This window comes from Hydra vulgaris, chromosome 10 (assembly GCF_038396675.1).
Source record: "Hydra vulgaris chromosome 10, alternate assembly HydraT2T_AEP".
Lineage (NCBI taxonomy): Eukaryota > Metazoa > Cnidaria > Hydrozoa > Anthoathecata > Hydridae > Hydra > Hydra vulgaris.
The window spans coordinates 27667373-27688964 of record NC_088929.1 but is presented as its reverse complement, the minus strand read 5'-3'; the positions used below and the strand labels follow the sequence as shown (position 1 = coordinate 27688964).

Here is a 21592-nt window from a genome sequence, read left to right as displayed (position 1 = left end):
CGAGTACGCATATAAAAATTAATCAAAAACACTTTTTAAGATTAATTTACCATAAAGATAAATTTACACAAGCTGAACTCCTAATTAAAGTAATGAAAATTGTGAATAATTACAAAGTGTTCATGTTAAAATGCAACCTAGGTTAGGTACCGTATCATTTTGTTTGTAACTTAAAAAAAATGCTCATAAATAAACACAAGCGAAACAGGAGATTTTGTTAAAAAAACAAAACAATCTCGGTCCTCGCTTTCATATTGTAACCCCTACTTATATAATAAAGGTACTTTATATTATAAACCTTAAAATAAATTAATTTGTATAAAATAAATTACTAAAAATTACTAATTTTTACTAAAAATTAAGTTTAAAATTGGAATAATTGAAAAAAGAATTTAAACAAATATTCTGAATTTTTCTAGCCGAATAAAAACATAATAAATATATACAACCAATCAAATGAAACCATGTGCTATATGTTTTTTATAAGTATTACATTTAAATTATAAGGCTTGCGACAGGTTTTCCAATTCTTAGCCACACTTTCAGTGCAAAACCAGAAAATCTTTATTAATATGGTCTATGTTTTATTACAACTTTATGCAAATAATTTTATTAAACAAAATATTTTACAAAAAATAGTAATTAAAAATAAAAAAAAGAGTTTTTATAACATTTGTTATTTTTAGTATTAAAACTCATAGAAACAATTGTATATCCTCTTTATCAACCATATTACTAATTCCTGAAAACATTTATTTTTATTGTCAATGATTTGAACTTGAACTGTGATTGGACAGTAGATTGAGATTAACTCTGGCTGTTTTATTAACTTTGTATGTTGCGTTTACTAATTTCAATACCACAAATAATGCAAGTTGTCAGCAATCTGTAAACGTATTTACTTACTTATGCAAATTATTACCACCACCAGCGATCTTGTTGACTATCAGAATTGCTATCTTGTGAATATGAACGATCTACATCCTCTGTTTCCATTCCTCCTGCGTTATCGGAGATTTCTTCACCTGCTGATAAAACATTCATTTCTTCATCAAAAGGGTTTGAGTTTGGTTTTTGCCCAGGAAATAACTGTTGCTGATCCTTACCGATAACTGGCGCAGAGCAACAGTAATTTGGACAAGAGCTGAGGCAATACTCGGTACATCGAGAGGGACACATTGCAACTTCGTTTTCTTTATCAAACGGCGAATTCAATGCTAATAAAAATTTATGAAAAAAATAACAACGTAAAAAAAAATAAAACGAGTAATAAAATTTTTTTTATTTATAAGCACCTTATGCACTTACTTTTAGTCCTTTTTTTTGAAACGCCGTTTTTTTTAAACAAATTTGTCAATTTAGCAGATTGATGACTCGTGACATGGATAATTCGAGGTTTATAGCGGCAAGATACAGGCACTGCAACAAGTTCTCTAGCGCCGTTCAACAACACAATACGATTTGCATCTGATTCGTCAGTTGCATGAAAAGAAACGTAACGATGCGCTCTTGGGTCTTTAAATACTTGTTTTAGTGTAAATATTTTTCCACGTGGTGTGTAACCATGGTTGTTAATGGACGATACCAACTTGTAGCGATTTCCAAGTTCATTTTCAAATTGAATAGAGACGCAGCGGTCTTTAAATATTTATGTTACATACAAATCACATATCATGTTAAATAATTAGTATAATTAATTATATCATAACTATAAAAAACTATCAAATATATATATATATATATATATATATATATATATATATATATATATATATATATATATATATATATATATATACATATATATAATTATATTAGTAACAAAGCTTCTTACCGTTCTCAGTTACAAGTCCGTTCACCATTCTTTCCTTTTCTTCTTCATCTTTTACTGTTACAATTCTATGTTGATGGAATGAATCGTTGTCTTCCATTTCTTCTAAATTACCTTTATTGTGCAATGATTTGAGATCTCCTTCGTGCTCATCTCCTTCATCCCCTGTGTTTCCTATATTTGTTTCTGTAAACTTTGCGTTTGGATCAATTTTATTCTCATTGGTTTCTTCTTGTTCCGCATTGGTACTTTGTATTGAGTTGTTTAAAGATGAAGAATCTTTTGAATCTGTTGGCAAAAGTTCGGAATTTTTTTGTTCTGCAAGATTTAGAAGTTGTCGAAATTCGTGAATAAGATCATCTCTTGCGGCTTCTTCTTTCACTTTTTTTTCTTTTCCGTTCCTTGTAAGATTTTTATGAACTGTGAATTCTATAGATTCTTTATCTGTTTGCCTTTGTGGTATTGTTGCTGCACTTGGTAGCATAGTTTTCAAGTGTAATGAATTTTCTTCATGTTTTATTTTGTCATTTTCTTGTAGGCTGGCGTCGTTACTTGTTTTATCATAATTCAAATTTAAAGTTTTAAAGTCTCCACTCCCTTCACTAAGTATATCCTGCGCGCTTTTATCAATTGAATCTAACGTTTTCATGCTATTTTCTCCGTCTTTTACCATTACTTCATCTAGAGCTTGCGATATACTACTCATGTCTTTTGTATCGTCATCATCAATTGAAAGAGATTCGTTGCTTTGAGAATTTTCTTTTTTAGAATTTTCTTTTTTTATACTTAAGTGTTTTATTTTAGCCTCTTGCAGCATAGGCCCGGGCAATATTTTTTCAGAGCTTTGACCATTGAATTTGAGTTTAGGTTTTGAAAAATTTACAGATAGATCATTATCTTTGTTTTTTACATTCGATTGTGGAACAAATGAGGAATTATCTTTTTCACTAGAATCTAGTACAGAAGATAGTAAATCTGTGAGTGATGACTTGTTTATCTCGCTATTCTTATCATCAGTTAACTCTTTATTCTGATGTACTTTTAAAATATCTGATGCAAAACGAGCTAGTTTGTCAAGACTTGCCTTATTTTCATTTGATTTGTTTTTCAATTTTTGGGTCAAAATTAATGAGTTATCTTGATTTTGAATATTTCGGTTTTCAACATTTTCAGTCGATAATAGGTTTATCTTTGCTTTAATTTTGCTATCCGTTAGTTCTGACAATAACTTTTTTCCTGAACCTTCAGAAAGCAAGTTATCTTCATCGTTATTTGTTCCGCTAATGGAATTGGCTTGGCTTTCTTCAATACCCGAAATTTCATCAAAGTCATCTAAACCGGCTAATTTCACAAGTGCAGCACTTTCGCTTAAGACGTCCGCTTCTTCATTTTCTGATTTTGTATGATCATTTGGTTTTTCCGAAACATTTTCTTTTAGCTGACTACTCGGAGCTTCTGAAGAGTTAGTTTTTATTGTTTCGTTAGTTACGTGAAGACGGTCTTTTAGCATCTGTGTGCTTTTTTCAAGCTGTTTAAATAACTTATCTGGATCACTTGACTCAAGGTTTAAGGTTTCTTTTATATTAACGGAATCTGAACTGACTGGTAAAGAAGTTGTACGAGACAATTTATTAGAATATTTGTTAATTTTATTCGATTTGTTATTGTAAACTAGTTCATTTAACTCATGTTTCACACTTTGTGGAAAGTTTTCGTTTGTACTTTTATTGTTTGAATTGTCAAAAGAATTTACTGACCAAATTGGATTAACTGAGTTTGAAGTTGGTAAAAACTTATTCTGCTTGATTTTTTTAATTTTTTTCTTTGCTTTGTACTCCAACTTTTTTTGGTTTTCTTTAGGTTTTAATCCTTCCAAATGAGGTTCAGGTTTGCCTGCTTTAAAAATGTGAATGTCTTTCAAAGTTTCAGGTTTCAAGGCTGGAGCAAGATTTATTGGAGCTTGATTAACATTTTGCTGTTGTTGTTGTTGTTGTTGTTGTTGTGAAGATTGCTGTTGCATCTGCTCTTGAGGTTGGTTCCATTGATGTTTAACTATGGAGTTGTTATTAAATTGAATTGTGTTATCTTTTAAGACAGCGCTCTCATCACGAGTTTCACCTTCAGTCTTGTATTCTTTTGAAATTGTTCCAAATTTTGTTTCCACCGGTTCTCCGCTTTCTGCCATGTAATTGTTTTCGTCTGAGTTATGTAGAGTTTGATTAACATTGGTGTTGTTTAGTTCACGGTTTATATTTTCCTTAACATTTTCTTCAAAACTATTTTCATTTGCTTTTTCTATGCTTACTTCTTTTGAAGATTTTTCTATCTGGTCTGCAATTTTATGCTCTTCCAAAATGGATGGATCTACATCAGTCATACTTTGTTCAATAAACTTACTAACAACGTTAAAAGAGTTTTTTTCATTTGATTCAAAATTCGAACTTTTTAAAAGATGCTTTTTTGAAAGACTTGTGTTTGACTTTTTTTTATTATTTGATTCAAAGTTCTTGTTAATAACCATTTTTTCCTTTTTATGGTTTGCAGACTTAATTCGAAACTTATTCAAAATTTTTGTATGGTTTAATTTGGGAACAATTGTTTTCATTCCACTTTTGGCATGTACTTTAGTGCTCCATTTAATAGTTTCTTCTTTGTTTCCTAACTTAAAAAATCCGTTTTGAACTTCATTTTTATTCGAATAACTTTCGGTTATAGGGTATGTTTGCTTTTTTGTGAGTTCATTAACAATTCCTTGAATAACCTCACCTGGTTTAAGATCATTTTGTTCTGAGAGTTTTGGCTCCAGTGTTCCTTTTGATTTTAGCTTTTTGAGGTACAGTAGACTTAGTTCCGTCGTCGTTAAATTTTTCAAACGCTTTAACATTCGTTCTTGAGTATCCAAAGAAGAGCGATTAAACAAAGGCTGTTTGCTCAAACCTTCAGCTAAGAGTGTTGACAATTGTTCACCTTTTTTTTTCAACAATGGTTTTTTTAAAATAAAATTCATGATTATGTTTTTAACTAAAGCTTCAGAGGAATTTAAAGGTATTTGTTTGTTTTCATAAGGGATAATATCAGAATGAAGGATTTGGGCAAATTTGTTTGATTGGAGGGTTATGTTGTCTGTATCTGATTGAACTTTGTTTATTTTAGGCGCTTCATTCTGAGATGAGTTTTTTAATGAATTTTTGTCATTGGTTTTGACAGATTTTTTCATGTCATCTGCTAATTTCATTTTCCAAGCCTCCTCTGTATAATAGTGCATATCTCCATTTTCGTCTTTCCATTCGTGCATATGCTGGCTATAATCCGATTTATCCTTATAATTTGACTGAGCATTTTGATTATTGTCATTTTTTGAGTTCTTTTCAACAACTTTTTTGTTTTTTATCTCAGATAGATTATTTGTTTTAACCTCACTAGCTTCTTGGTTTTTTAGTTTGATAGAATCTTTTGTCATATTTGCTTTTAAATCGTTGGTTTGGTTTCCCTGATCAGTATAGTTTAATAAGGTTTTTTCTTCGATCGTCATCTTGTCTGTTTTATTATTTTGTTTTAACGACTCTGTTGGGACGTTATGAGAAGAATAAGAATCTTGAAAATTGCTTGGAAGCTTCTCATCAACATATTTTATTATTTGGTCAGGTTTTGATGTATTTGACACATTTTGAACAGTCTCATCTGTTATTTTAAGGTTATTATTACTAATTGATTCATTTTTATTTGATGAGTTACTTTTAGCACTAACTTTAGGTTTTAGCGTGTTACCTATAGTGAAGTTGTTATTATTTTTTTTATCCTCTGAAATTATTTTTGTCAAGCTTGAGCTTTCAAGCATATTAACAGTGCTTTCATTAACATTTTCGTTGTAAGTGTTAGTAAGGTTGCTATTTGTATTGTTGATAGCTGAAGAATTGACGAATGTTATGCTTTTTAAATCAGTGTTGTTATTTTTAAGATCAAGTTTAGTGGTTTTATCCAATATTGAGGAATTTACATTATCTGATGCCTTAAATGCTGCGGAACTCACTGGATTAAATGATGCAGAAACTACAGAGTTAGTTTTATTTTGAGCATTCATTTTATCTTCTTGCAATTTCAGCTGCCAAGCATCATACGTATAAAAATGAGTATTTCCTTTTTCATCAACCCATTCATGTTCTTCGTCGTGATACATCTTCTGTCCGTATTCGTTGTTTTCGTCTTCAGCATTACGGTGAGTGACGATGTCATGATCCTCTTCAATACTATGGTCGTCATGATCTCCTTCTTTTCCTTCTCCTTCTTCCTCTTCTTCTTCTTCTTCGCTTTCTTCTTCATGGGTACTATCATTGTTATTATGATGACGATGATGATGGTGATGATGTTGTAAATGATTATGTAAATGCTCATGGTTATGATCTTTTTCTTCATCATCAGACTCCTCGTTTTCAGCATCCTCTTCTTCCTCGTTTTCTTCTAAGTTATTTTTAGAATGATGATGGTGTCTTCCGTATATTTCTTCTGTTTCACTCTCTTTGTCATCATCAGCTGTTTCGGTGGTAATACTATCAATTGGATCTTCACTTTGAGGTTTTTGATCTCTGTCATCTTCGTCATGCTCAATAAAAGCAGTCAAGTTCTCAGCTGCTCCTTCTTCTTCTCCACCTAATAAGTGAATTGTTTCATTTCCTATTTGAGAATAAGGGTCATCATCATCACACTCTGCCACATCTATTATTGCTGTACCAGATCTTTTACATTTTTGACCTAGCTTAACATGTTTGCCGAGTTTCTTCAGCTCATATAAGCTGTTGGACGGTGAGGTTAATTTACGGACTAAAGAATCAGGCGAATAACCTTCCACGTGACCATTACTATCTGCGTACACATGTTTTACATGAAGCTTTGGTGTTTTTAACACTTCATCGTAGTCAACAACGTCTACTTTGTCTTTTAAAGTAGGTTTATCAATGGTTATAACGTCGTCATCGTAAATGACCAATGGAATGGAATGCTTTTTTGATGTAGCTTTTTTAACAAAATGTGTTTTGGTAAATGATGACGAATGATTTTTGTGTTTCTTTAATTTTCTCTGTTTGAGTTCATGCTCTGATTTAAATTTAATGGCCGCTTTTTTGGTTGAACCTTTTAAAGAAATACCACTGTAATCAGATTTATAAACACTTGGTATACGGTCTTTGTTTACGTAAACATTTTCACGTTTATTTATACTTTCAGATTGATCATTGACGTTGTATTCTCTATTTTTACTCAAATACAAAGATGCTATTTCGTCTCTTTCAGGATTTACTTTATTTGGAAACAGTAATCTAACTTGATTGTTTTTAGTTCCAGGAACTACATCTCTTCTCATACCGTGAAGATAATTATGGACCGGTTTTTGTAGGCGCGTGTATTTCTGAATTATTTGATTATCTTTTACTAAATTTTCTTTACTGTTTTCAAAAGGTATTTTTTTAAACACATAGCTATCTAGTCTACCAGGCAAATTTACTTTTTTAGTTAAGCTCTCCATATTATTAAAACTTCGAACGGGTATGTTGTAATGGTTTGTTTCTTGAAAGACACTGGTATCTTGTAAGCTCGGTGCAATTAAAGAATCTTGTATACTCTCAACATGCTCGTTATCTGAATCTCTTTGATTTGTTTTGAATTGTTTAGATTCTTCATCTATATTTCTTTCTTCCCACCATTGTTTTCCTACAGCAGTTAGAGCAGGATTATTAAGTAGTGGACGATAGAACTTTTTTGTTCTAGCGTTGTTAACATAATCGCGTTTTGATTCTTGCACAAGAGTTTGCTGCAAATAATCTTTGACCAGTTCGTTTCTACCATTACTTACATAATCATCTAAAAGTCGCCGGATTTCCACTGCAGGTTTCTGAACTTTTCTTTTTGCTGCTAAAATTTGAATAAATAGTTTGAGCCTTTTAAAATCTAGTATTAAAAATGTTATTTGGTAAAAATTTAGGTTTAAAAAAGAGTTGTATCTTACAAATTATATTAATAACGCCTTTTTTTTCGTCCACCAACACACACACGTTTTGCAAATACGCTTTTATGAGTACCCTCCACCTCTCTAAAAGTGCCTATGCTTTTAACTTATTTATCTAACATTTAATGATATTTTTTTTAACTTAGTGTCTCCTTTTTGATAATTAACCCGCTGCCCTCCCATCTCATATATGCCATTTGCAGACACCCTCTTCCCCTCCGAGCGTGAGCGTACGTACTTTATGGACGATCCCTATGTATATATATATATATATGTATATATATATATATATATATATATATATATATATATATATATATATATGTAATATACATTTTTATTAATTAAATTGGCCCATTTGTTACTTCTGTGTACAACTGTGTGTGTGTAACTGCATATATAATATACCACTTATTGCTTCACTTTTCTCCATTGTTTTAGACAGTTCATCTTGGACCATTTCTGGTTCTAACTTTTCAATGAAAAATGAACATCTTCTCTCAAAACTTTTACTATTATCTTTTTTCATGGCTTTTAAAGCCGAGTTTTGAAACCCATATTTACGCACACATATATACCAGTCAGGTTTTTCATACAAACGAAGTAATCCAGATCCTTCTACTCCGTTATACTTTTCCACAATGAAAGTAGCTTCTTTTTCTTAAAAAAAAAAAAAAAAAACTCTAATAAAAAATCACCTAACTTTTTTCTCTAAAAGCATCGAGACAAACATTTCTTTCTGTGTTACGTATGTTTTGGATTTACCTGAATATTTATATTCATTACTATACATAATCATATTTATTTTTATAAATTAAATGTTGTAAACAAATTATGGTTATCGTAATAAACAGTCAAACATAAAAATAATTTTACTTACTGAAATTTTCAATATTTCTTAAATCTGGTTTTTCAATTCGAAACTTGAAATCATTTTCATTCGCACGGTGTTTCAAAAAAAATCCCGGCCAGCGAACCGATTCAAATGAAATAGAATCGATTCCAGAGTTCAAAGCAAGTCCTGGATTATGAATCTTAAAAACATCGCCGTCTTTTTTCAAATAGGTCGATGAGCGCGTTGCAAAAATAAAATGACGTTCGGCAAGAATGCTTTTAGGCATCCACGGCTCGGTTCGCAAAACAAGTTTTCCGTAAAATACTTCAGAACCTAAAAAAAGAAAAATGTTTACACAAAAATTTAAACCCAATAGAAATAAAACAATTGGAAAGGTTTAAAATTAGAAAAACTTAAACAATGAAATTTTTTTGTTTGTTTTTGTTTCGTATATCTAAAATTCGAATGATAGAAAAAGCATGAATGTATGTATGTATGCATATATACACATATATGTGAATACGTATGTATGTATATATATATATATATATATATATATATATATATATATATATATATATATATATATATATATATACATATATATATATATATATACATAGAAATAATAATAACAATAATAATAATAAGAATAACAATAATAATATAAATATAATAATAATATAGATATAACTTGTAATATGTGTAACAGTATTGTCGCTTTTAAAAGTTGAAAATAATGACGATTAATAAATCATTATTTCTAATAGAAAAAAATATACAATATTTATACTTTTTGGAGCAAAAAAAACTATAGTATTAAAGGCATTAATTAGGAAAATTTTTTTTTTATCTATTATAACCAATATTTACAAATCTTTTACAGCCCAGCTAGCTCATATATATTAGGCTAACGTGTGTAAAACCGTCGCAAACGTCGGCTACTTTTTCTAGTGCAAATCCAACGTTGATTTAATGTCAAGTATTTAACAATAATATCAATGAAAAGATTAACGCTGTTGGTCCAAGGCATGTAAAAATATCGCAAAAGTTGATTTTTTTACGATCTAAACCCAATGTTGATCCAATGCATATTATCCAACGTTGATTGAACGTGTTTGAGCTAATGTATGCAACCCAACTTTGATTCAATGTAAATGGATTAATGTTAAAATAATGTATACAATCCATCGTTGCAAATGTAAGATTATATAACTTCAGGGCCGGTTTAACCACTAGGTGAACTAGGCGGCCGCCTAGGGCGGCAAGTTTTCAGGGGCGGCAATAAAACTTGCTGCAGAAAAAATAAATATATTGAAAACATTCCCAAAATCATTTTCAAATCTCTTTTGAATTAATTTTAGAAGATTTGTAAAAGTACTCTTTTAAGTCGTGTCAAATAAAACTAAAGTCAAATCGCGTCGAATAAAACAAAAGAATAAACTTTGATACTTTTGTTTTATTGCGATTTCTTTTTTCTATTTTCTTCTTATGCAGAATGAAATTTTGTAATTAATACGATGCAAACTTTTCAAAATTCATTTATAGAAACTTTTTGCACGTTTGCAACATTGCCACTACATTTACTAAATTTTATATTAAAAAATAATCTAACAGATTGTGCCCCAACACTGTTATAGCTTTAAAAATCCTCTTGATACTTTCAGTTTCCGTGGCGGTGGTCTCAAAACTCAAACTGATAAAAGTATTTTTGAGAACGTCTATGCAGCAAGAAAGACTTGATGGATTAGCTACTCTGTCAAGTGAACACGGTATTGCTAGAAACATTGAACTGACGGAACTCGTTTCTACATTTGCAAAAACAAAAGCGCGATAAGTGAAGTTTTGGAATTATTTATTAATATATTATAAAGTTACACGAATATACATTTATTTAAGATTATGCATGTATATATTCTTTCGAATGTAAATACAAAATGTAATAACATAAATTAAGCATTCCTTTGTGAAAGTAAGTTGGGAAGGAGGGGGCGCAGGGTGTCAGATTTGCCTAGGGTGCCAAATACTCTGGCGTCGGGCCTATATAACTTAAATAAAATATTCCGTAAATCTATAAATATTAAACCATTGGCAAAACAAACACGGATAAATGAAAAAATTAACTAACGTATTTAAAACTTTTAATATTTTAAAGATTATGAACGAAAATCTATGGCAAAACATGATGTAAATTTGGCTTATTACTTCAATGTTAGATTCTGTGTTTGTAATGGCCGAAAACCTGTTGCAAAAGACCAATTTTAATCCGGTCAAACGAAAGACACTTTTCTTACCCATCAAAAGCGGGGGTCTCGGAATTTTATGCCCAAAGAAGCAAAGCCTTGCACTTTGCCTCAAAACACTCTTTTAAATGAAAGAATGTGAAGAGGACAAAACTCACAATTCTTCAATATTTCAAGATATTGGTTGGCAAGTTCGCTAACAAAATATACAATACAAAATCAAAGCTGGTATTATTTAAGGCAAAACAATTTTCTAAAATCCCGGGACAACAAAATTTTCTCAGTACTACAAAACAACAACCAAAGCATTAGGTAAAAACGAATCCCTATTTAACATTCCCTACCTTCTATAACCTTGCTTGCTAAAAGCACATGTCAACAGATCAACAGATCATTAAAAACAACAAATGTAAAACCTGCGGAAAAGACAATTTTCACATCTTTGCCTATTGTTCTCCTTCTGTTACAATATCGAAGTATTTTTAACATGTATATAACTCCCTGACAAACCAAAACAATTTTTCTCTAATAAATTCAATTTTCTTGCTTGAAACTGCGAATTTATTGGAGAAAAAAACCTACCTCGCAGCTGCTGTTGACACTCACTCAAGTCATCATGAGTGCAATATTAAATTGCAGGTGCCACCATATAGTTAACAATTCTAAAATTAACCCGATGGCAGTGATCAGGTTAAAAATTAAAAATAAAATTATAATTATGTCTATAGAAACACTGCGGTCATTTTCTGTCAACTTTTTTTAATCAAAAAATGTATTCTGTTAAGTAAAGAATGTGACTCTTAAACTAAATATATGAGCTAAAATAAAACACTGTCTCATAAAAAGATCTACGCATTCAGCCAAGAGTTCACATTCTCTTCAATTATTTTAGAACAACAATATTGTTACTTATACTCAATGACGGATCCAGGGGACGAAAGGGGGATGGAGGTATGCACCCACATCCCTCTTCCTCTCCAAATTTGTTTTCTTCCTCTCCAAAATTGTTATCTCGAACTATTTTATTTGGTCCCTTGAAATTGTCTAATTGATAACTATTAAAAATCTCAGGTTAAGTCAAACCTTGGATAACTTGAATTTTGCTAAGTCTAGTTTCTTTTTCTGAAAACCAGTATAGACAAATACGTGTCTATACAGGTTTTCAGAAAAAGAAACTAGATGTGCCGGTTGAGTTATCAGACATAAAATAGGGTGGCCTATAACTCAACCTAATTTTGAAATTTTACAAATCGTAGATTATGACGTTTTTGATATTTAACCGACAATTTTTAATTTTTATATTTACACCTAATTAAAACATGTACTACTAATTTTCCAACCTACTAAATGGTTGACCTACTGTAGTTTTGACCTTCTGAATTTTCAACCTAATGAGTATTCAACCTACTGTATTTTCAGTTATAAAACTATGCCTTTTCGGTATGTATTTTGTATATTTTATTTTGTTGTTGATTTGAATACGAGCCAAATTTGATTATCCTTCAGAGCCGAAAGGTTCGATGAATGCTTGGAAAACCTATTGATTGTTACTTTAAAAAAAAAAATTTTGTAGCTTAAAAAAAAATAAAGGTTGAAAATGAAAATTTATAAATTAGGTTGAAAAATAAATCAGTCGAAAACGAAAACGACATAATCGGTTGAAAATAAAAAAGACTATAATCGGTTGAAAACAATTTATGCCTCAGTAGGTTATCTTTTTTTTTTTTACATAAAGGGGCCTCGCAAAGCTAATTTCGCCGATGTCCACGGTTACCTAGCGCCGCCGCTGCACTTTTTAGTAGATGTTATTTTTTGTAGAACAACTTAGTAGGTTGAGATTTTTGTAAGCTTAACTATCTGAAACGTAAAATAGTGTTATAATAAAGCTGTTACAAAATAAATCCTAATAAAATAACGTTAAAAAAGCAATTATTTTTAAGTTTTAATAAATTTTTTAAAAAATAATCGCTTGCTTTTTGACACAATATTATTACCAAAATAATAAGGAGTCATTGTTTTGCTAAACTTTTTTAATTGTTATCGTTTTATAAGTGTGCAGAGCAAATACAATACGTAACTTTTTTTACTGAAACATTTTTCACGTTTTTGTAAGTATATATGGTATATATTAAATGTTTATACTTAAGCATTGAATAAAGAAAAATTGCCTTATCTCGATGTAAAACCTCATATACGATCAAATAAAAGAAAATTTGAGTGGATTTGATCGGAAAAACTAGATTGGGAACCTTAACAGAAAAAACATGCAACAAAATTAGATTGGGAATCTTAACAGAAAAAACAAGCAGCAAAAGTATAAGATAAAAAGTTTTAATCAAATATTTTATCAAGTTTATCTTACCAGGTGGTCTTGTCACTGCACTTTTTCTTGTGTAATCTTTAACATTTGTCGCGTAAACTTGATCTTCTCCTTCATAAGATGTTGCTTTATCTTCTCCGTTAGTAAAAGTTGTTGGGTAAAAAATGCTACTTTTTCTGAATATTTTGTTGATTCTTTGAGCGTCTCTATGGTGTATGTGATATCTTTTTCGCTTTGTTCCGCTTAGCTCTGTTAGTGAGCTTGAAACGCGCACTAGTTCAGGAGAATTTTTACAGCTTTCTGGAATCTGAAATAAATTATTCGCATTAAGTTCAAAATCTGTGAAGGTTTTATAAAACTTAATAAAATACCAAGCGCGGATTCATTTAAAAAGCGTGGGTTCATTTAAAAATCCGCCACTACATAATTTAATTGCATTTCATAATGTTTGCGACGTGATACCAAATAAAATATTATTATATTCCTTATATAATTAATGTGATGTGACTTAAATAACAAAAATCTGAAATTCATAAATAAATAAAAAATTGAGTTTCTTTTAATAAAAATATACCTTAACAATTTCTTTTTTGCCGTTAAATAAAATTTGGTTATTTGGATTCGCGTCATCAACTCCGTGGAACAAAACAAATTTGTGTGCGCTGGGATCTTTAAAAACGGTTTTTAAAGTGAAAAATTTTCCTCGTGGAGAATAACCATGACTGTTTATTGATGAAATGAGTCGATATCGATAGCCGAGTTCGTTGCTCAGCTTAAGAGATACGCATTTGTCTGAGAAAGATTTTTCAATATTTTATTAATTTTTTTCCAAAATTTTTAAATTTAAATTTGACTTTTTTTACTCACCGTTGTTGTAGTCTACCAAACCGTTAACTATTTCTTCTTTTTCTTCTTCATCTTTTACTTTTAGTATATGATGTGTGTGACGAACGAGACTTATGTCACTTTTTACAGGCTCTATTTCTTCTCTATTACTGTAAGAAGGTTTTTGAAAATTGTTGTTTAATGTACCAGCAGTAGATTCAGATTTAATTGTTGAATTTAGTAAATCAATAATAGAATTGTGAGAACTGTCTCCAGACCCGTATTCAACTTCTTTATGAATTTCTCCGCGCTTGGTATTTTTTGTTGCCTCATCTTGATCCATTGTTTGAATTTTAAAATATTGACTTTGTAGTTCATCTGAGATGACTGGTATTATAGCAAGGTTGCTTCGAGCAACACCACGCAACTTCATTGTAGATTTTTGTTTTCTTTGATGAATATTATTTAAGTTTGAGCGTGAGGCCACGTCAATTCCTTTAGACAATGATAAAAAATTTTTATAAAATAAAGCAGTTAAATATTTAAATGGACATTTTAACATTTATAGATTATATATACGCTATAAACACCTTTAGTTTCAAATAACTTTTGATTGCCGGGCTCATCTTCAACATTCTCTTCGTGATAATTTCCAACATTTTCTTCTGCATCAACGTTGTTGCTCTGTTCAAATTGATCGCCTTCTTTCTTAACCATTGTAGGCTGAAAAGAAGATGGAGATAGTCTTAAAGGAACTGCAGTGGCTTCCTCAACAATATCAGGCTCTCTAGATGCCGTCTGTCTCAATGAATTGATGGTGTCGTGAATTGCATCTTGTCTTTCATCACCTGGATGATAACCAAAATCCCCAACAACATTGCTATTTGACGCTGTATCTGAAAATACCTCATTAGATCCAGGTGAAAGAATAGAAGAAGAAACGTGATTGTTAACTTCTACTTTAGGCTCGTCATTAGCCACATACTTCAGCTCTTCATGGTAATCCGTTCCTTAAACAACAGAAAAGTAAGATATGAACATAAAATCAAAATACACTGTCTCTTTGTTTTTGTAATAATCACTTCACCAAAAAAAATACAAACAAATATAAATCTTTTTTTACCTTCACTTAAGCGTTCCTTTTGATGTTTTGTGTCAATGATTTCTAAATTTTTCATTTTTGTTCTTAATTGATTAACGTCTTCTTTGTTGAGCTTATCCATGGCGCTGGCTATTCCTTTCATTTCAAATGATCCTAGCTCAACCATATTTTTCGCTTTATCAATATTGTTATAGGTTATGCCATCTCCTTCAGAGTGCTCTCCTTCAGAATGTTCTCCATCAGAGTGATGACTTAACTCGTGAGAATCCATTGGTATATCGTGGTTTTCTAGTTTGACATTTTCATAATTTTCTCCTTGAGACATTTTTTCAATGTTTTCGTTGCTTTCTCTATCCGTTGTAAAATGTTCGTTTGGAGTGGCTTCTTCGTTTAACTTTGTGTCGTCATAATCGTTCCAATTAAAATCATGCGACATTGTGTAATCGTTATTAGTATTATCAGTGATTTCATTTTCTTCTTCATTGTCACCTGAGTTAGAAAACTCAGTACCAAACTCTTCTGTACCATACTTTGCATGGTTATGTACAGTATGCTGATTTTTTTTGTCTTTGTTTTTTTTTTTATTTGTTTTTTTCTTGGTTTTTGAAACTTTCTTATTATTATTTTTTTTTTTAGCTTTTGAAACTAATTGCGATTGTTCTGCTTCCACATTTTTTTGCGGCGAGCTTTTTGAGACTGGTTCTTTTTTAATCATATTTTCTGTAGAATATTGATGAGGCTCAATTTTTGATCCGTTATCAATTTTCTGGTTATTTGTTGACGAAATTTTAGTTAAACCATCGGTGTTTTGTTTTTCTATTTTTACTTCTGTTATTCTTGACTTATTTGCGTTAAGAGACGTTTGTATGCTAGACGATAATGTTGGCGTTAGTTCAGATGTATTATTATTGACAGATAAATTATTCTCGGGTTTGACTAAATTAAGAACGGAAGAAGAGTTAAAGCTATTGTTTTTTGGGCTCATTTTTTCAATTGAAATTTGAGTTGTATTTAACACCAGGTTTGAGTTACTTGAGTTATGAAAATCTTTTGTGTTCGTAACGTTTGATTTACTTGTTTCGTTTCTTGAATGTAAATCTTCAGTCGAATTTTGCTTGTTTTCACTGTTACGATTTTTATTATTGTCAACATCGTTTGAAGCTTCTGATTCTGCTGTAAGATTTCCTAACACTTCATTATACGTTGGGCCATTAAAACCTAGAGCGGAAACTTCTTTCATTAGGCTATCTTTGCTAAGTCGATCAACAGTCAAAGCTGCTGAGGTTTCAAGTGCATCAGCCAAACCTATGAGATGACCCTCTCTTTCATTGTCGGAATTTTTTTCAATTTCACTTCTCTCTTTTCCATTAAATTGACGCACAAAGGAAGGAGTTCTGTCAAAGTGATTCACACTTAACAATGCATTATAGTCATTTTTTAATACTTTCTTTTTTTTTGTCACGTCAATAGGTTCAGGGAATATGTTTTCAATATATTTCCTGCCTAAAAATGTTTTATTTTCAAGACTATATTCATTGGTCATACTTTTATGATCAAAAACGGCAGTACTTAATTCAGTGCTATTAAATTGGTGGTTTAACTTGGATAAAATTTTAAATTCAGTTTTTTTGCTAAATAAAGATGCATTTTTTTTAATCGTTTCTTGTAAATCGTTCGAATATTTTTTTGGAAATAGCGATGTTTGGTTCTCAATTATATTTAGAGAACCCTGCTTTAAAGTCTTGTTTGTTTTTCTGGCAAAATTACTTATTTTCATAATATTTCGTTTTACCTGATGAGTTTTTCGCTCACTATCTTCACCAATGCTTACCATACCCAAAACACTTCTAGGAGTAATTTCTTTTTTCCAGGTGCCATACATTGTTCCGACCTGGTTGTTATACCCTTTTCCGAACCTTTCTGTCTTTATATAGTCCTTTTTCCCAAAGAATGCTCGAATATCGGTTTGCATTGGGTCATATCTTGAAACCACAGGAAAATAAGATAGCAAGTTTGGGTTTTTATTTTCAATTTCATTATAATATTGATTTCTGTAAGAATACGGGTAGTTGTAGCTGTAAGTGTTAGGTATTCTGTAAAAGGCACTAACTTGTGTTGGTATGTAGTTTAGTTGTGGGGAAAACAGTCCATTACCAGTATAACTTTCAGCGGAGAGCCCGGGATATAACTTTTTAAATTTTTTTGGTAATGTAGGCTTTGTTTTTAATGCTACGTGTTTTAGATCATTAAGAAACTTTTTTGTATTATATGTTTGGGCAGAGTTTTTGTTCTCGATTTTTTTGATGTATTCTTCGAGTATTTTTCTTACGCGTTTGTCATTTTTTTGTTCGCTTTTTTTAACTTTTAAAGACTTTTTGTTTAGCGTGGACTTTAGTACCGCAGCGTCAACGTTTTCTGGTCTTAACTTTTGAATAAAAAAAGAACATCTTTCCGCAAAGTCTTTTGAATGATCATTTTTCATTGCTTTTAAAGCTGAATCAGCATTGTTGTATTTACGAACGCATAAGTAGTATTGAGGATTCTGGAACAAGCGCAACATTCCGGAGCCTTCAATACCGGTGTGACGCTGAATAATAAAAGTCGATTCGCGATCTAAAAACAAAAAATATTTTTAAAGATCAACGACAGTTTCATGGTTAAACACGTGACAATGTTATTTTAGGACATTAAAGCTTGATGCTGATGATTTTGATATACTTACCAAAATCATTGTCTTCTTGTGCTGGTTTTGCTATTCTGAATTTATAGTCGTTGTTAACAATTCTGTGTCGAAGAAAGTAACCTGGCCAACGGACGGACTCAAAGGAAATAGAATCATGCGTAGCATTTCTTGCTATACCAGGTATGTGTATTCTAAAAACATCCCCATTTTTTTTTAAATACGTAGAACGACGGGTAGCGAAAACTGTTGGTTTATGTCTATAATGTTTCGCGTTTAAAGCTGATGTTTTTAGAACTAATTTTCCATAAAATAGACTGCTGCATGCTGTAATAATAAAGAAAAAAAGCAAAAATTAAATAATGCAACTTTTTAGACATCATACATACATAAATAACTTATATAAGAATATAAAAACCATGATTATATTGGTGGCGTTGCGCACTCTATAAAACATCAATAAAACACAATGGTGATATTGTTTTATATTAGCACAAGCTCGTTATATTCACAAAACAACTTCGCAGTATTGTTTTATTGTCGTTTTATAGACTTTTTTATAATAACAATTTAATTCGCATTTAAAATAAAGTCTGTTTTATCGTCAGTATGAACGGGATAATAGATTTGATAATTACTTGGCTATATATATATATTATACCAACATTTTCTGACATTTTATCTGCACTTATGTGGTGTCTCCTGATTACATTTTCATCTAGAACCTAAAAACTTTATTAAGTGCTTTCTTGTTATAAAGTTGTTATCAATAAAATTTCCGGAAGTTTTAAGGAAACATCTGATTTTTTATAAAAACGATGAAATAACATGTATTTAGTTTGATTTTTATTTAAAGGTCTTCGAATTGAACGATTAGGTTAGTTTGCCTAGTATTTCTTTACTGTTCGATATACTAATGACTTTGCAAATTAATATCGTCTGCAAACAAAATTGAATTTAAAGTGTTAGAAAAATAACTTAAATTGTTTATATAAAAGAAAAATAAAAGAGATTCTTTAATCGATTCTTGAGGAACACCACAGGTATTGTCTATTAAAAAGATTTACCTCTCTTATATATTATATACTGGATCCAATTAGTCAAAAACTCTCAAATCAGGACAAGTTAGTATTTTTGTACCATAATTTTTGAGTTTAGAAATAAAGATTCGATATATAAATTTATCAAATATTTTACTTAAATCAGTTACTACAACAAGGCTATAATAGTCTTCTGCAAACGTTTTAAATCATATGCAAGGTGAGTTTTGAATGATCGGTGCAATAGCTAGATTTGAATCCAAATTGTTTATGGTAAAAAAAAATAATATTATTTACATTAAAAAAGTACTAATAACTACAAATAATTTACATTACATATTATAAATTACATAATAATTACAATAAATATATTTAAAAAAGAATAAATAGCTTATCATAACTCGCACTAATATTAAAGAAAAAAAAACAAGAATTTAAATTGTTCTATAATTTGCAATACCATAAGTATAATAATCAGATATTAAAATTGGAATTTTTATTTCAATTTTCAGGTTTTCTGGAAGAAAAAAAATGTACTAATAATAACAATTTTTTTAAGATAAATTAAAAATCTGTAATTATAGCAATTCTATTTGCTTTATTGATTTGATCACATTATTTTATCATAGTCTTTTATCGCGCTATATTAAAGATTCTAATAAATCATTTTCTGTCAATTTATGATTAACACTAATATTGTTTGAGGTTAGGTAAGAATCAGAGTGTACTTGAGAACTTGCTATATTTGATAATAAAGTAGGACCTCTATTTACAAAAAACTAGTTAAGTGTTTCATCCACTAAGGATTTATTTTCAGTAAATTTAAGTAAATTAGAAGTAAATTTCAGTTTAAATTTTTTTTCTTTCAATTACCTCCTAAATAATTTTTATCTTTTTTTTTAATTATTTTTATGTTACATTAATTGTTCAGAATAGTAATTGCGTTTGAAAATTGATTCAATTATTCAACTCTTTATTAAACTTTATTCGATTAAGTTAAAATTTTCAATTAATTTGTAAACAAACAGCTTTAAAAATTTTATAAATAATAATATAAGGTTAGTTATAAAATATAAGTAACATTAAAAACATATTTTATCAATAACATTAACCACTTTAAAACATTTAAATAATTAAAAACCGAAAGTTAAATTCTCTCAACATTACAAAAGAGAGACAGAACCCTATTATTTTAACGTCACGTTAAGTTTTTATTTACATAGAATTAATGCAATTACCTGCGTTAAAGTATCCAATTGTATATAATAAAAAAGCTATTTTTTTTATAAGCATAATTGCGTAAAAATAGCGCACTGGAAGTTCAGCTGCATGCTCTTTTTTATTATTCTATAATTTTAGCTATCTTGAGCTAAGGTAGAAGAAATCTAGTGCAAAAAAATTAAATTTTGTTTTGTTTTAAAAATTTAAGTTTTGTAAACTCAATTTGTGCTAAAGCATGCTGAATGCGTTTCAAAACGAAGAGAAAATAATTATAACAAACAGTGGGGGTGTTGTTGGCCGACTGCGTTTCTTGGGCGCAAAGAATGCTGAAATTCAATGCTACATAGACTGTGCCTCTGATTGTTGCCGGTTTAAATTTGTTCAAATGTTATAAAAACAAAAAATTCTTTTCTAAATGGCATTTTTTTTAAATGTATAAATCGGAGACTTTTGGAGCTAACGCTAGAACCACCGAACCACCCAGCCGCAATTTTGGATTTGAGCCAGAGCCCTAACACTAAACGGATATTGACGAACAAAATCTTTTTTAAACAAAATCTTTTTTTTTTTCAAATCTCTTTTGATATAAAAATCATTCAATTTTAACATTATATAGGGATAGTTTTTTTTTTTTACCGTAGAGCATAAAAGTTCTTATCAATAAAACTGCTACATATAGTTTATTAAGTTCTTCAGAATCTTTACGGGACCTACGAGTATATGATTTTTACAAAGTCTCTGAATTAATGACAGTAATGTTTGCTAATGGCATTGAACATTTCCTGTCTAATGGCCAACACTGTAACACTTTTTAAGACACAAACATTGAAATATTAAATGTACTCTCTACTAAAAAATATTACCAAGTAATTTGCTTTAAAAAAGTTTATTAACTGCATTACTGTGTAATAAAAAACTAGACAAAGGTTATTGATTTAAAAAAGAAAAAAACTATATGGAATAAATTTCATTACTCATGTAACTTATGCGATATTAAAATATATAAATATTTTTAATTTATTTGCCGTATCATATATTTACAATAAATAAACATTACATATATGGGGAATTCCACGCTCAAGTGAGTTATTTCGATAAAGAAAGAAAATAAACTCAAACAAAAACCAAGTTATCATTGGGTTGCCAAATGTTTAAAAATTTTAAATTTTGATTAATAATATTATTTGTGTTATTTTTTTGTTTTTAATTTAAAATTAAAGTTCTGCGTCATACTTTCTATATAAATGGTAACTAAACTAAATTTTGATAAAAGCGTAGAATTGTCCCCGTAAATAACTAATTTTACTTAAGATATATATTTAAATAGCTAAAACAATCTTTTGAATAATTTTACTCAGATTAATAACTACTTAATTTAATTTAAGAAGCCAGTTTATGAAGGCTGTTTCATATTTGCTCTGGCCATATATACATATTGGCCGGAGCAAGAAAAAGGCATTAACTGTCTTGTTAACGAGCTCCGTTTACATATTGTCT

At 29.9% G+C, this 21592-nt stretch overlaps 1 protein-coding gene across 1 annotated transcript; it reads right to left on the bottom strand.

Annotated features, from left to right (window-relative positions):
- Positions 1-594: 594 nt before the first annotated feature.
- Positions 595-20368, bottom strand: LOC101241797 (protein PF3D7_1417600). Its single transcript, XM_065807663.1, has 12 exons — positions 20113-20368; positions 17877-18161; positions 15176-17767; positions 14643-15062; positions 14095-14547; positions 13802-14019; positions 13270-13534; positions 8710-8997; positions 8238-8489; positions 1835-7735; positions 1309-1638; positions 595-1217 (listed from the first exon to the last, which is right to left on the bottom strand). Exons 1-12 carry the CDS (start codon positions 20165-20167, stop codon positions 919-921), a joined length of 11358 nt encoding a protein of 3785 aa, XP_065663735.1. The 5' UTR covers positions 20168-20368; the 3' UTR covers positions 595-918.
- Between the last annotated feature and the right edge of the window lie 1224 nt (positions 20369-21592).